This window comes from Oryctolagus cuniculus, chromosome X (genome assembly GCF_051225735.1).
Source record: "Oryctolagus cuniculus isolate XC-2025 breed Fujian yellow rabbit chromosome X, ASM5122573v1, whole genome shotgun sequence".
NCBI lineage: Eukaryota > Metazoa > Chordata > Mammalia > Lagomorpha > Leporidae > Oryctolagus > Oryctolagus cuniculus.
The window spans coordinates 89,508,038-89,524,890 of NC_142888.1; the positions used below are offsets into that span (position 1 = coordinate 89,508,038).

Below are 16,853 nucleotides of genomic sequence, written 5' to 3' on the forward strand. Positions count from 1 at the left end.
AAATTTGTAAAATGTCTCTTTTGGGGAGGCAGTAATGACGGAAAGTTGAGAAACACTGAATACATCCAGTTACCTCTTCTGTAGCTGATGCACCACCAAGGCTTAAGGACTGACCAAATTACACTTACCCTTGGATGCTCACTCAAGAACCCCTCCTGGTGACGATAAATGAGGACATTGACAGTGCAAGTGAAATCCTGCCAATGGGATCAAGAAACCTTGAAAAGGGTCTGGTGGGGCCAGCACTGTGGCACAGTGGATTAACACCTTGGCCTGAAGCGCCAGCATCCCATATGGGCACCTGTTCAAGACCCAGCTGCTCCACTTCCAATCCAGCTCTCTGCTATGGCCTGGGAAAGCAGTGGAAGATGGCCCAAGTCCTTGGGCCCCTGCACCTGCATGGGAGACCTGGAAGAAGCTCCTGGCTTTGGATCGGGTGCAGCTCCTGACGTTGCGGCTAACTGGGGAGTGAACCATCTGATGGAAGACCTCTCTCTCTCTCTTTCTCTCTCTCTCTCTCTCTCTCTCTCTCTCTCTCTGTGTGTGTGTGTGTGTGTAACTTGTGATTTTCAAATAAATAAATCTTTAAAAAAGAGAGAGAGAAAAGTGTCTGGGGACTATGTGACCTGGTAAGGTGGCAGGGACTCAGTCAGAATAACAGATGCTTCCTCTGAGACAGCTGGCCTGGAGAGTAAGATAGTAAGGTTTTTAAAATGGATGGAACTGAATGATGTATCTCCTTTGATCTTAACCTTTACTGAGGTACTCTATTTTTTAAGACTTATTTTATTTATTTGAAAGACAGAGTTACAGAGAGAGGTAGAGACACAGAGAGAGGTCTTCCATCCACTGGTTCACTCCCCAGATGGCTGCAATGGCAGGAGCTGCACCGATCTGAAGCCAGGAGCCAGGAGCTTCTTCTGGGTCTCCCACATGGGTGCAGGGGCCCAAGGACTTGGGCCATCTTCTACTGCTATCCCAGGCCATAGCAGAGAGCTGGATTGGAAGAGGAGCAGCTGGGACTTGAACCGGCGTCCATATGGGATGCCGGTGCTTCAGGCCAGGGCGTTAACCCACTGCGCCACAGCGCCAGCCCCAAGGTACTCTAATTAATAATTGTCAGTGGAACCTGCTCAAGTGACCATCAGCTGATGAATGGATAAACAATGAATTTACCTTTACAATAGGTAAAAATTATGATATTTTTCTTTTAATTAATTTTATGTATTTATTTTCATTCTATTTGAAAGGCAGAGAGAGAGAGAGAGAGAGAGAGAGAGAGAGCAAGAGAGGGAGAATATCTTCTATCCACTGGTTCACTCTTCAAATGCCCACAACAGCACAACAGCGAGGACTGGGCCAGGCTGAAACTGCCAGGCTGGAGCTCAATCTAGATCTCTTACATGGTGGTGGTGGGGGCAGGGATCCAAGTACTTGAACCTTTCAGGGTACACAATGGTGAAAGCTGGATTAGAAGAGTAGGAGGGCCGGCACCTGCAACACCAGCATCCCATACTGGACGCTGGTTAGAGTCCCAGCTGCTTCTGATCCAACTCCCTACTAATGAGCCTGGGAATGCAACAGAGAATGATCTGAGTCCTTGGGCCCCTGCACCCACGTGGGAGACCCAGATAAAGTTCCTGGCTCCTGGCTTTGGTCTGGCCCAGCCCTGGCCGTTGAGGCCATTTGGGAAGTCAATCAGCAGATGGAAGCTCTCTCTCTCTAACTCTGCCTTTCAAATAAATAAAAATAAATCTTAAAAAAAAAAGAAGTGAGAATATTGTTTTTTAATACTTGGATTTTATTAAGCTTTATTTATTTATTTATTTGAAAGGCAGAGTGACAGAGAAGAGGAAACAGAAGAGAAGAGGAGTGACAGAAGAGGAGGAGGAAGAGAGAGGTATTTCACTCGCTGATTCACTTCCCAAATGGCTGCAACAGCTGATGCTGGGCCAGGCCGAAGCCAGGAACCTGGAACTCCATCTGGGTCTCCCATGTGGGTGACAGGGGCCCAAGCACTTGGGACATCTTCCACTGCTTTCCGAAGCACGTTAGCAAGGAGCTGGATCAGAAGTGGAGCAGCGAAGGGTGCCCTGGGCCCTCCCAATTAGAGCACCCACAATAAGCATTCTGGACACTGGCTCTGGACTTGGAATGAGACAACTATCAATATCATGTCAGCCTCAGTGTGCTCTTGTTCCGTCCCTGCAAGAAAGCCATCCTCTAGGTTTACACCAAAAGTAAAACTGAACAACCAAATATCTGGGCAGCTCCCATTCTCCCCGTGGACTCAGTACCTAAAGACTTCAGGACGCTTTCACAGGAAGTGCTTGGTTAGCCTGTGCTGCATGTGGAATATTCTTAGAATGCTGGCTGCTTGGGCAGCCACAAACTCATAGTGACGTTCTCTTCAGATGCCTCGAGTCAGCCTTCCCCAGGGTGGGAGCCCTGGGAAGATAGGTTTTCCAGCCTCAGGTTATACTGCACCACTCAGCTAGCTGTTCATAGCCGGGATATGCTGCAGCATCAGAACCCACCCTGGCGTCGGCTGCAGGCCCAGGGTCTCACCAGCTGTATCCATTACTAGCTCAATTTCCCAAGCAGCTCTCGGGGCCTCTGTTTTCTCATCTGTCAAATGGGGGTAAGAAGTACAGCCCACCTGCTTCATGTGGTTGTATCTGGATGATTCTGAAAGTAAACGAGCTGCTGAATGAGGGAGGAAGAGAGCAGTCTGTCCCCGTCACGGCACTGGTGTCCCCTGTCCACCATGGCCCTTTCTCGCTTCCCATGGCCTCTTTGCCAATCCTGGGCCAGAACCACAGCTCCTGTCGCACACGGCAGCCTCTTCCCTTTCACGGGCTGCTTTGCAAGAAGTGCAGCTCGTGTCATAGTTGCTCATTTAGGGCTACTGGCGGATAGGGAGAGAAGTGGCTGAGAGCTTTTTCCTAGGCTGGCCACAGCCTCTCTGCAGCAGCAGGGCTGGCCAGCCTGAGCCCGCTCTCCCTCCTCCTGTGTTTTGTGAACACCGTCTCAGGGGACTGCACACTTGGCTGGCATTCTTGCCTCGGCATGACTCCGATTCTTGAACATCTGTCTAGCTCCCTTTCATTTTGTGCATTTTGATAATAAAACAGAAAAAAACCCTCAGTAGTGAAAGACAAAATGTAGGGAGCATTGTTGCCCAGCAGGGGACAGAGCCACTGAGACAGCACACCAAGCTCCCTTGAGTCAGCGGGGCAGCCCGACCTGTGCGGAAGAGCAGCACAGATTCAAGTCATTGGGGAAAAAAAAGACAAACGCGGACGCGCCCATTCAAAAGAAGCCGCGCACGAGGCTGCAGGTGGTGCTAGCAGGTTTCTCTGCTCCCTCTGACTTTGCCCTTTCAATAAGGACTGATTGTGCCCTCGTGCCAACTACTACTGCGCGTGAAGGCCTCTCCTGATAGGACGCCCGCTAGCAGCCGCATAAAAAGGCAGCAACTTTCTAAAGTGCACATTTTAAAAAAATGTCTCCAGTTGCATTTGTGAAATGCCTTGTGTGCTTTTAGCTTTGTGGATTTTCATATCTGAGGAAAGGGCAAAGAAAATGAGCTGTTATTTTGGCCGATAAGGGTATTTTGGCCAGTTTACTAATACAACGACCAATACTAGTAGCACCAGTGCCAGCATTGATAACAGCAAGGGAAAGAGAAAGAAAGTCCGTTCTCACGTATTATACATTTCTTCAGCAGGTAACAAATCCGTGTGGTGTAGGAGGCCTACTGCTCCAGGGTTACAATTTGCTAAAGCTAGGGGAGGAACGGTATATCCAATCCCCCAGCATTGTTACAAACAGCCACAGGCAGAGAAAACGGGGGTCAGAACCCACAAACACCCACTAGCCGGTGAATGCGACAACACGAAAACCAGCCACTAAACGCACCCCAACCAGGCTTCAGCAGGACAAGTGTCCCCGCTGCCTGTTCATCCCAGTGGATATTAGCAATGTGTCCTGCAGCTCCCCTGACTTTGCACCCTGCGGTTCCCACCCAATCTCCTGAGAGACTGGCATTTGCTGTTGAGAGGATGGTGCATGGAATATTCAGTTTGGAATGGGCAATGCACCTTCTGAACGAGAAGTAGGGGAGCATGGACACTGGCCAGATTTCACATATGAGCAAAACCAGGCCTGTGCCCAGAGAATTGAATTTCTTGGTCAGAAATCTCAAAGAGCTCCTCCCCTAGCCCCTTATCTCATCCTTTAATCAACCAGGCACGAAACACACTTGTGGACCCTTATTCCTCAGCTGTGAAGCACTGGCCCCGACAGAACGTCAGGTTGCATGCCAAGTATTTGTACACATGTGCTGACCTCATATGCTGCTTTTGAAAGAAGTGGTAGCAGGGCTGGTGCTGTGGAGTAGTGGTTAAAGCTGCTACCTGCAGTGCCAGTATCCCATATGGCCGCCGGTTCAAGTCCCAGCTGCTCCTCTTCTGATCCAGCTCTCTGCTCTGGCCTGGGAAAGCAGTAAAAGATGGCCTGGGTCCTTGGGCCCCTGCACCCGCATGGGAGACCTGGAAGAAGCTCCTGGCTCCTGGCTTCGGATCAGCACAGCTCCGGCCATTGTGGCCATCTGGGAAGTGAACCAGCATATGGGAAACCTCTCTCTCTGTCTCTGCCTCTCTCTGTAACTCTCTTTCAAATGAATAAAATAAAATCTAAAAAAGAAAGTATGATAAGGCTACTAAATTTTCATCAAGAAGGTACTGCTGACTTAAACTTTGGGTCATAGATGGTGAGACACTGATGCATGTAAGCATATGGAAATTATGTCACTATTTAAAATAAATTATTTTGGGTAATTATAATAATATATTAATATAATTACTATAATCTATTGTTCCTTTTACATGCAACTTTCTCTTTACTACAGTAAAAGGTTGAATTTCTGTCTGGAAGAGGTCTGTATACCTGTTGCCTAGAAATTCCCTCTTTTCCACCTAGACTACCAGAAAGTTCTGTAGGGTGAGATTGGCTCACAGCCTGCCCCTCCCTTCCGCCTTCTTGCACCTCAGTGTTCAGCTGCAGTTCAGGATTCTGTCATGAGGGTACACAAACATGCCTCCATCATCCACCTCTCTACAAAGACAGGTATGCAAAGTGTTAAAAAAAAACAAACCCTACAACATGTCCTTTAAAACTCAGTTTATGAACCTATGGACAAAATAATTCTGATTTCCAACTGAAAAATGATAGATGTAAAAACTTTAGGACACCCATATAATGAAACACCAGTTAGCCCCACAGTGCCTTGGCAGTCACCATGGGAGCTGGCATAGGGCAGAACAAGGCAGGCAGGAAGTGAGTGATAGAAGATGGGGGCTGGGCAGCTGTTGTCCATAAGGCCCTGGAGAGGGCATGTCCGGGGCAGGGAGGTGTGGGGAGCCTGTACTGCGCTGAGGTCATGGAGAGTGCACAATCTTCTCTCTGGGAGGGACCTTACTGGTGTGGACACCTCACCCCACACTGATGAGGAAGAGATAAATTAATAAATAAGACATAGTTTTGTGGGGTAAGCACTTGGCACAGTGGTTAAGTTGCTTTTTGGGACTCTTACATCCATATTCAAGTGCTGGTTCGAATTCTGGCTCCTACACTTCTGATCCAGCTTCTTGCTAATGCACCCTGGAAGGCAGAAGGTGATGGCTCAATTACTTGGATTGCTGGGATCCAGATTGAGTTCCGGGCCCCTTGGCTTCAGCCTGGCCCAACCCTGGCTGTTGTGGACATTTGGTAAAGAGAACCAGGGGATGAAAGATTTCTTTCCATCTGACTTTCTGCCTTTCAAATAAAAATTAAAATAAATTTTTAAAAATTTACAAATTTACATTTGCAATCAACAGCAATTCAAACTGCTTTAATATACAAGTGAATTTTTCCAAAAAAACTGGTATACTAGAAGACATGTTATGGTTAGCAAGATATACTCCTTTCATTAAAACAGAGGGAAAATGGAGATACATCCTATGTATATTTATACATGAGTTTTCTGTCACACTTACTTGCCAATCTTTTTTGTTTGTATTTCACAAAACATGAATACTAACCCAATGTTTAAGGTATAGTTTTCTAGCTTCTCCACAGTTTTCACAAAATTCTTAGCATTTGAGAATTTGTTTTTAAATTTCATTGATGTTGTGACTTAAAAACTATACAAGTCATAATTTTGGTCATAGGTGCATGTAATAGCATACCCTAGGCACATGAAGTCACTCAGCACCTAGAAGGCATGAAGACAAAATGGGAAAACTTGAGAATACAGGCTAAACTGCTCATAGAAAGACCACAAAAGGTTTCCCTGATTTACTTAAAGCCTTTGAAAGTTCCCTTATCTGAATACAAGGATGGGTGACTTGAATCTGTGAGGATGAAAGGAGATGAAGTATGAAGTGTATTTGGTCAAAATATTCAGAGCACGTTAACTTCCTTCACTGTCACCTGTCCCCAGAGCAACACCCAAGCCTTTGCCAGAGCCCATGCACCACCTCAGGGACCAGCCCCTCAGGTGGCCCCACACCCAAGGCTCCTGGCACAGAGGCTGGGATGCCACCTCCCCTGTCACCGAGAGGGGCCGTACAGGGAGGCGCGGGGCCACACTAGCAGGGCTGTGCCCTCTGACCACGTCTCAAGCTGGAGGCCCATCTTCTAGAAGGGAGGCTGCTCAGGGTCCCCTAGGGAGGGCGAGGGACAGAACCTCCTGCCACTCCCCCCACCCACCTGCACAGCAGACCGAGGCTCTGGGAGCTGAGCTGGGTCATGTGAAATGAGCCTGACCGCACTGCCCCTACAGAGCTGTCCCCGGGGGTCAATGAGGAAACTGTCCAGAGCATAGGGATCCCGTGGGGCCTCTCTGCTCCTTTAAAAGTTGGGACAGGGCAGGAGGGGCTGGCTGAGCCCAGGACAAAGGCAGGCACTGTGCCCCTCACGTCTCACTGTTTCCCCTGATGGGGGCACACACGTCTAGAGCAGGGAAGCAAATACACATCTGATTGCCCGAAGTTCAGAGTCTTACAGCCAGAAGGCTCTCTGCCCTCTTGATATTTCATAATCTCATAAGCACTGATCACCCTCAAACCTTGGAGCAGACCCAAATCAGGGGCCCCAAGCTGGGAAGACAAGGTGCGTCTGTCAGCTCACCTTGTGAGCTCCGTGATAGGTCAGAGAAGCCAGGTGTGGTGTTCAACAGTTTCTCCTGGACTTCTGGGTATGTTAATGTGTTTACAGAAAAATATCTATCTATCTCACAGTCACGAATGCAGGGTCCTCAGATGATGCATTATCCAGTCACATCACACACAGATTCCAGCCACCTGCTGCTTCCCTGTGAGGCAACTATCCAAGATTAACTAGCATTTCTTTCAGACACAATTCTCCATTCTTTCATTTGCCAGTAAGTGCATATTCATTGAGCTTAAACCCATGCTAGCACATTGGAGGCACCTCGTGAACTCAGAAGTGGAAATAAGAAGGAATGGAGTATATGGGCAAATTCAAGGGCTAAAACTGAGATGGCATATCACTTTCACATTAAATTGAACCTTTCTCAGCTTTCAGGAAGTTGAATATTTTTTAGCAATCCTTCTTTGGACTCCTCATCACTCATTCAGACAGAGGATTGAAATTCATTCTCTCTCTCCCTCCCTCTCTCTCTTTCTCTCCCCCACCCCGTACTCCCTCCCTCCTATCTTCTGTCTTCCCCTTCAAAGTCCCATAGTTTTCTATATTTTCTATTAACTTACCACTGAGTCCTTTTTTTTAAACAGGCAGAGTGGACAGTGAGAGAGAGAGAGAGAAAGGTCTTCCTTTTGCCGTTGGTTCACCCTCCAATGGCCGCCGCAGCCGGCGTGCTGCGGCCAGCACACCATGCTGATCCGAAGGCAGGAGCCAGATGCTTCTCCTGGTCTCCCATGGGGTGCAGGACCCAAGCACTTGGGCCATCCTCCACTGGGATGCCAGTGCTTCAGGCCAGGGCTTTAACCCACTGTGCCACAGTGCCGGCCCCTCAACTGAGTCTTTATCCCTATGGCTTCTGACCCCAGGACTGCAACAAACATTCTCTCCAGGGTCATAACTGACTTCTTTTGTCACTAGGTTCAGGTTTTCATATATCTGTATCAACATGATCTGTATTACATTGAGTGACCCCCTAAAATGTGTGTGCTTGTGCAGACTGCAGCTTTCGCCTGACAACCAATCTATGACAGTTTCCTGGGCTCTGGAGCATGACATACCGGGAAGATCAAAGCCACTCAGTTCATTCAATGTGCCATCTTGAGCAAACTTCTTATTCTGCCAGGCTCTCAATTTTTCAGTTATAAAATGGGAATTAGCAACGGTATCTATTTTAATAAGAGTGCTCTGAGCATGGAATGACTCATTACACAAGAATCGTATTACACAGGAAATGTTAGTTATTTTACATCTTATTGGCATTAGTATCACTGTAGCCATGAAAAAACAGGCTACTGACTAATATTTATCCATACTCAATGACATTTCAGTATGCTATTAGTGAGTTTATTATTTGTCCCAGGGCTACTATAACATATTATCATGAATTTTCTGGGCTTGAACAGAGAAATTTATTACCTTACTGTTTAGAAGCATAAAACCAAGGCGTAGGCAGGGCTGCAGTGCACCAGAAGTCTCTAGGAGAGAATGCTCTCTTAGTTCCTCTAGATTCCGGTGACTCTTGCTTTGCTTGGTATGTGGGAGCATAATTCCAATCTTTGCCTCCATCTTCACATGGCCTTCTTCCCTGTGTATGTAATATCGCCATGTTTTTGTTTTTATGTAGAACCCATTCATTGGATTTAGACACTAGCCTAAATCCAGGATATTCACATGCAGAGATCTTTAATTGCATAGACACTATTTCCAAGTAAAGTTTGGGGGATCAGGATTGGATTATTTTGAGTGGGGCTGTTTCACCCACTACAGTGAAACAAGCATGATAAAGGACTAAATGTAAGATGAAAGTTCTATTTTTATGTGTAAATACATAAAGGCATGCAGAAATATTTAATCATAGATTTCAAATCCTCCATATGTTAAATACTCTTTTTTTTTCATAAAATATTTACTTATTTACTTGAAAGGCAAAATTATAGAGAGGGACGGAGATACAGAAAGATCTATCTGCTGGTTCACTCCCCAAACGGCTGCAGTGGCTGACACTGGGCCAGGCAGAAGTCAGGAGCCAGGAAATCAACAAAAGCCACGCCCCGCTTGTTGAGACCTCGATCCTGCAGTTCTAACTCTGCCCACCTGGCGGCATCATGATATATATTTTTTACATGTTGCCTGTCTCTTAACAAAAAGGCATAATTTTGTAAACAGAGACAAGTTTTTTTCCTCAAAACATATGAAGAAAAAACAAATATAGGGGCCGCCATTGTGGTACAGCAGGTAAAGCTGCCTCCTGCAGCACCAGCATCCCATATGGGTGCCAGTTTGTGTCCTGGCTGCTCCACTTCTGATCCAGCTCCATGCTAATGGCCTGGGAAAAGCTGCAAAGGATGGCCCAAGTGCTTGGGCCCCTGCTAACTCACATGGGAGACTTGGACCCTGGCTCCAGCTTGGCTCAGCCCTGGCCTTTGCGGCTATCTGGGGAGTGAACCAGCAGATGGAAGATTCCTGCCTCACCCTCTCTCTCTGTAACTCACTTTCAAATGAAACAAACAAACAAAAACAAGTACCGTGCTTTTTTTCAATTCTCTTAGAAAGATGTCTATGTTTGTAAACAGACTGAAAAGACTTATGCATAGTTTTTTTTTTTTTTTTAGTAGAACCTATGCACAGTTTTGTTTCCTGCCCAGTCCCACATCTCCATTTCATAAACTTAGTAAACATGTATTGGGGCTTACTGGTCACCAGGCACTGTCAGGCCAATTCTGTAGGTGCATTCCATACCCGCCCTCTTGATCTGTGGACCTGCATGTCATAAACTGTCCATGGGAGCAAAATGGACGTTGGAGTTCACCCCATTCTGTATGGCCTCAAATGAACTCCATTCTCCATTCCAAGCAAGTTTATTCCAACTTTCACCCTCAGTCCTGGAAAGTCAGCATCTAAACAGGAAATGATGCAGTTGAGTTCAGGAGAAGTTGCACCTTGGGAAACTGGCACCTAGCGCTAAGGGATGACCTTCCAAGAGGCCCTCACTTATAGACAGAGACTGAAGGACAAGTCCACCCTGTGTGGTCTCAAGGGAGGAGAACTATAGACTTTACTCTTCCTTGAGTGCTTTGCAAGGTCAGAGTGTGTGGTTTCAGAACTGGTGTTATGCTTGTAATTCCCTGGAAGGGAGGTCCCTTCTGAGGTGACCAGGACTTTCTGCCTCAGGTAAGACCTGCTCTCCCAGTTAGGGGCCTGAGACCCAGATTCACAGAGACAGAGAGAGCAGAGACTCAGTTCTCAAAGACAAGCCCAGGACTAGGAATCCTTCTCAAACATCGAATTCTCCAAGTTTAGTGCAGTGGTTTTCACAGATTTCTCACATGTTGTCATCCATTCCCCAGGGTTTTTAAAGACAGTGTGTGTGGAAACAAGCATTCTCATGCCTTGCTACAGCTAAAATACCTAAGTGCAGCGACTTAGGAAGAAAGAAACAAGGTTTATTTCAGCTCACGATTTTGGAGGTTCACAGTCCAGGATCTGGCAGCCTCACTCAAAAAGTGAAAAATCTCTGTGTCTCAGTTTCTCCTTCTGTAAAATGGGGAAAACATCCATTCCTATTCATGGGTTGTTGCTTGAAGAAATAGTTAATATATAAAAACCCTTAGACCAGTGCTAGATACACAATGAAAAATTAAAATGGTGAATGTTGTATAAATATTAGCTGGCTGATATTTTATAGTTTTATAGTTTGCATCTATCTTCTATAAAGTTTAATAGTCTGCCAAACTAAATAACAAGTAGAGCAAGATTCTCCAAAGATTAAGTCATTTGAGAGTGGCACAGCAATGTGAGAAAACATACTATAGGGGCCGGCACTGTGGCGCAGCAGGTTAATGCTCTGGCCTGAAGCACCGGCATCCCATATGGGCACCAGTTCGAGACCCAGCCGCTCCAGTTCTAATCCAGCTCTCTGCTATGGCCTGGGAAAGCAGTAGAAGATGGCCCAAGTTTTTGGGTCCCTGCACCTATGTGGGAGACCCGGTGCCTTCTGGCTTCAGGGTGCAGCTCCAGCCATTGCAGCCAACTGGGGAGTGAACCAGCAGGTGGAAGACCTCTCTCTCTCTCTCTCTCTCTCTCTCTCTCTGTCTCTCCTTCTCTCTCTGTGTAACTCTGACTTTCAAATAAATAAATAAATAATATGAAAAAAGAAATCATGCATGAGAACCCTTCCTTCATAATTTTCCACCTTCATTGACTTAGGGCTGATCCAAGTTATTACATTTTGATTCTGACAACTTTCACAATTCTTATAACTCAGTCCTATTCATCAACTGATACTTTTCAAAATCTCATTTGAAAATATTCTGAGTATGTATTGTAACTGCAAATATCTTTAAACATGTATAGTCAATATTTTCATGAAATTCTTACGAATTTGTATTTGTGATGTAAATAACTTCAGAAATGGCATCAAAAACATGATGATGGGGAGAGGGTAACATTGGTTGTTTTGATTTGATCGGTTCCATTGTATACCTTTGTGGAAATGCCATATTGTACCTCATAGATTTGTGCAATTGTTGAGTGATAACTGGTAATCAAAAGTTCAATTGTTAAAAATTCCCCAAAAATATTTAGAGAAGAAAATGCTAACTAACTTGATTTGATCATCATTCATTGAATACATATAAGATTATCACACTGTACTCCACAAATATGTACACTTTAAACAATTTTTAAAGCGAGTTAAAGGAGAAAAAAGTGAAACATGCAACACCTTTGCTATTTTTAGTTTCATTTATTTTTAATTGGCACATAATTATACATATTTTAGGGTACTGTGTGATGTTTCAATACATGCATACATATGAAATGATCACATTAGGGTAATTACAATTAGGAGGAACACCTTCCAGTGCTCTATATTTAACAAAAACATATATTTCGAAATAGCTAGAAGAAAGGATTTTGAATGTTCTCTCCAAAAAGAAATGATAAATATTTGAGGCCATAATATAACTTTTAAAAACAGATCTCTGAACCACTAGCTGTCATATATAATGTACACAAGCTCTCTGCTAAAAGCTAGGAAAGCTTTTTAAAATGGAGAAATGTTTGTTTATTACCAAGGTTGCCAGCTTTCACTATAAACCCATCTCATGTCAATTCAAAGTGTGATAATAGCTCTGTTAACTTATGCCCTGAAGTGAAACTTGATTTATTGTGATCTAAGTAAAAGTGAAAAGATACACTTAGAGAATCAGAAAATCTTAGTTCAAGCCTTAACTCTCCCCTTTCTAGCCATTTAATGTCGGAGCAATTCAACAAACTTCTGAGTTTTAATTTCTTCATCTGCAAGGAGTTAACACTTGCACTACTAGCTACAATGGACTATATTAGAGTGTTTTGTATTAGAAAAAGCACCCTGCAAATATTATCATTACCCCAATAATTATTAAAATGTGGACCTACAGAAAATTGTAAATAATCACCACTTAGTGGCACTACAGACATGCTGACTACAACAAATTTAATTCATAGGGCAAACCATGCAAACATTATCAGCTTTCAATAGCAATGCTAAAAGTCTATACAAAGACATTACTGCAAAGTGACACTCTTAGAGAAAGCACCAAAAGCCACACATTTGTTTGACTTGAGACATTAAAATGAATTAGGATGACTTATAACTATAAAGAGCTATTTCGTTTTTAAGTTTAGAAACTAACTAGCCACCTGTAAAAAAAAAAAAAAAAGACAAGTATTATGGACAGTCCCAAGACAAATGAAAAAGAAAATCCATCACTTCTGGCCCCTTTTTGTAAGCCAGTCTTCAAACAACTCACAACATTAATTTTTCCAGTAATGACATATACTCTAAAAGAGGATGTGTACTTGTACATCACGTCCAGTGTATACTTACATAAAGAAGGGCATAAAACACAAGAGTTCCTATGAGTCCATAGATACCTGGGAGTTTTGACTACCCTTCATGCTCCCATGATAGTCTGGAAAGAATAAGTGAAATACAACAAACACTTCAAATATGGATCCTTTTTTACAAATCCTTATTATGCAGTTGTCTTATAATACTCCATTCTCGTGGGCTTTCTTCTTTCCCTCCTCTTTCTCCTCCCTTCTCCTCTTCTTCCTCTTCTCCTCCTCCTCCTTCTTCTTCTCTTGGTTGTAAAATTAAGTTTAATTAGGCCATTAACATTTCCTTTCAAGAATTCCTTTTCATGTTGGTTCTTATACTAAAAATTAATTAAGAATAAAAACCAAACGATGATATAAGCAAAGAAATAAAATGACACGTGCTTCGTTAAGTCTAAAAATATGCTGTCTGAAATTCAGAACAACTTAGTAACTCTTCATTATTTCATATGCATCTGGAAATGGGACAGACACATGTCCTGATCCTGTCACAAGAGGTAGAATTCCAGCAATTGGTACAACATTCCAAGATAGGGTCAAAGTGACATTCCGGTTTCCCTTGAGACCATTTCCATCATCAAAGAAAAAATACTTCGCTTTCACATCTTTCACCCTCAGCTTCGGATTGTCACCTCTCAGAACAATCTTGTCCCAGAGGACCACCTGGTTCACAGCATTATTTTTTGTTGAATATTCTGCTGATAAATAAAGAAACAACTGCTTAACATTCCAGTCAAACGTCTTCTCCAGATCAGCAGTTATATGAAATGTGATGAATCCCAGGTCGCTTCTTTGTCTGGGTCCAGTGAAGTCTTCTACATTTTTTAGCATGATCCGGGAGACCTGCAGCTGCACCGGCACGCACCTGTCTTTGAATGCGGTGGTGACGAAGCAGCCCAGGGTGACCGCCGCCATCACGCTCAGCGAGAAGGCAAACAGCGAGTTTGCCCGCGACAGCAGTGTGTTCATCGTGACTGTCAACCACAATCCCGTCTCCACCCGTACAGAAGGGCTCCGGGGTCCGCTTCCTCAGGCGCACCTCCTCCCTGAGATCCGCAACTCCTCAAGTGTGCGCGTGTTCCCGGGAGCGCGCGCCGCCCCGAATGCTTTCTGCAAGTCACTAATATTTTCTACAACCACTGTGGGATGAACTAACCTGAGAACACCTCAAAGCGCAAGGAACAACTGATCTCAGAAAACAGTAGCACCACATCTCCACCTGGTGGAACAAAAAGCCCCGGTGGTCGTCCCTGATTCCCACACACACAACCACCGCGGGGCTTGCCTGCCCTCCTGGCCGCGCCTATTCAGATGCGAGCCTGCCTCTGCTCACTGCTCCAGCACCGTCCTGTTTACCCGCGTCCCTCCCTTGCATTTCTGCAACATTCCCCTTATGCTCAGCCCCACACAGTAACTTGTGCCTGTTCAGCGTCTCCTGACAACAAGAATCAGATCGGGTCACTCCCAGACTCTAACCCTCCTCCCTCAGCATCAAAGCCAAATCCCTGACCTGGTCCAGTGCATGTGGCTTCCGTCAGCCCCTTCCACATCCCCTCCCAATGATTGCACCGTGTCTGCCAGGCTGCAGCCACGCCAGCTTTCCCTCTGCTCCTGGCGCAACTGGTGCCAGACCAAGAGTGGGGACACTGTCTGTCCATACTTGGCTTCTTCTTGTCATGCAGGAGTCAGCTCAAGTACCACTTCCTGAGACAGCCTTCGAGGCAATCCCTTTTTAAATCATCCCTGTTCCAGTCACTTTCTTTTTCCTTTTTAAAGGTTTATTTATTTATTTGAAAGTCAGAGTTACACAGAGAGAGAAGGAAAGGCAGAGAGAGAGAGAGGTCTTCCATCCACTGGAAAAATCTTGACCCAAACAGCTCACGTTTCAGTACAATTTACTTATTGCCTTTCTTGGAGAGTTCTGGGACATTTGGAGTGTCAGTTAAAGCAATTCTTCAAAAGTGGTCCTCTCTCCTAAGACCAGTGCTTGCTTTCCCACGTGGGATCTCACTCAGTCTCCAGAGTATTACTGGTAGTTGGGAGGTGCTATACTTTGGATATGATTTGGTTCTTGAACTCATACAGAATTTTCAACTCCAAAGTCATAAGTTAATGGTAGAAAAAGGGAGTAAACTTAATTCAACTATGGTGTTTGGGAGGTGTGCCTTAATGGGAGATCCTTAAGTCATTGGGGATATGCCTTGGGAAGGTAGTTCTCATGTAACTTCTTGAGTTCTCACAAGAGGGTTCTTAAGAAAGTCTGAGTTGGGGCCAACAAAATTGCTTTGTTTTCTGGTTCACCATATGACCTTTCCTACACACATGGCTCGCCATTGTCATCCACCACCCTCATCAGAGGCCAAAGCAATGGGAATGCCTTATCTTGGACTTGAACCTCTAAAAGTGAGCTAAATGAAGCTTTCTTTTCATAAAGTGAGTTGTCACAGGTATTCCATTACAGTAACAAAAAGGTGACCAATACAGGAGGATTGGACATTGTTATCCTGTTTTATAGATGAGGCCAGTGGAAGGCACGGCACTTACCTAAAATATCCCATGATGGAACCCTGGTCTCTTCACTCCCACTCCCTGAAGCTATTAGACTCCACATCACACTTGGTTTTTCTCTCTGGGTTCTTGGTTGTGGGGCACAAAATCCAAACCTTTGTCTGGTGTGACACTAGATGGCAGAGTAAGAGGTGAGAAAGTACATGGAATAGAGACATTAAACACAGGGGATAGGTGAGCCATGGCTTGCCTTTTCCCCACTTGGAGTTGTTCAATGACGCTTTTCCTCTTCTCCAGCTCTATCCACAATGACCTCCCATATACAACAATGACACTGAAGTTCGGACATAATGGAAAAGTGGAATTATCCCTGCCTGGTATTTCATTTCCAAGTATTCTCTCTGCAGTCATGCTATTATGTTAAAGACCCAGGCATTGATTGCATCGACAGAACATGGAGGCTGGAGCAAGGAACTCAGATTTGTTGTGGACCTACTGCATACCACAGACCATAGGTTGCTATTTTCAGGTTTTTCTCTTGAGATGCTTATCGTCATGCTGTGAGGTGAGGTGAGCATCATTCCATGCTTCTACAGTTGGGAAGATGAGCTCAGAGAGTGAAGTATATGCTTGACAAGTTCTAAGGAGGTGTCAAATAGACACTGAGGTGAATTTGAAGGGGCTCCCGCCAAGAAATTCTGGGACAATCTGAGCATAAAATATTTAATAATAATAATGGAATTTAACCATCTAAGAGAAATGGGAATCTATGAGTCATATGCTATAAATCAATACATGAGGGGCTGGTGCTGTGGTGTAGCGGGTAAAGCCACCTCCTGCAATGCAGGCATCCGATATGGGCGTCGGTTTGAGTCCCAGCTGCTCCACTTCCGATGCAGCTCTCTGCTATGACCTGAGAAAGCAGTAGATGATGGCCCAAGTTCTTGAAGACCTCTTTCTCTCTCTGGCTGATTCTCTCTGTGTAACTCTGTCTTTCAAATAAATAAAATAAATCTTTAAAAAATGTGACTAATTAAATAACAAAATGCTATCTAAGCTATTCTCAAATGTCAACTAATCATTTTAGAAGGAACAACAGAATTGGAAAAACAGCGCACGACACACTGTAGTAAGCAATTAAGTCAAGAATCATAAATGGATTCTCAGTGTGCATCAAATCTCACAGCAGTCACTGAGTCACCATGGTAACCATGCTGGCCTAGGAAAGGTGAGGAAAAAAGCATCATTCCAAG

General features: G+C 44.7%; 1 protein-coding gene across 1 annotated transcript; it reads right to left on the reverse strand.

The window, feature by feature from the left end:
- Nucleotides 1-9,135: 9,135 nt before the first annotated feature.
- On the reverse strand, nt 9,136-14,556 carry LOC100343250 (signal peptidase complex subunit 3). The gene has a single exon (XM_008273059.5). The coding sequence runs from the start codon at nt 14,059-14,061 to the stop codon at nt 13,519-13,521; it is 543 nt and encodes a 180-aa protein (XP_008271281.1). The 5' UTR covers nt 14,062-14,556; the 3' UTR covers nt 9,136-13,518.
- Nucleotides 14,557-16,853: the final 2,297 nt, after the last annotated feature.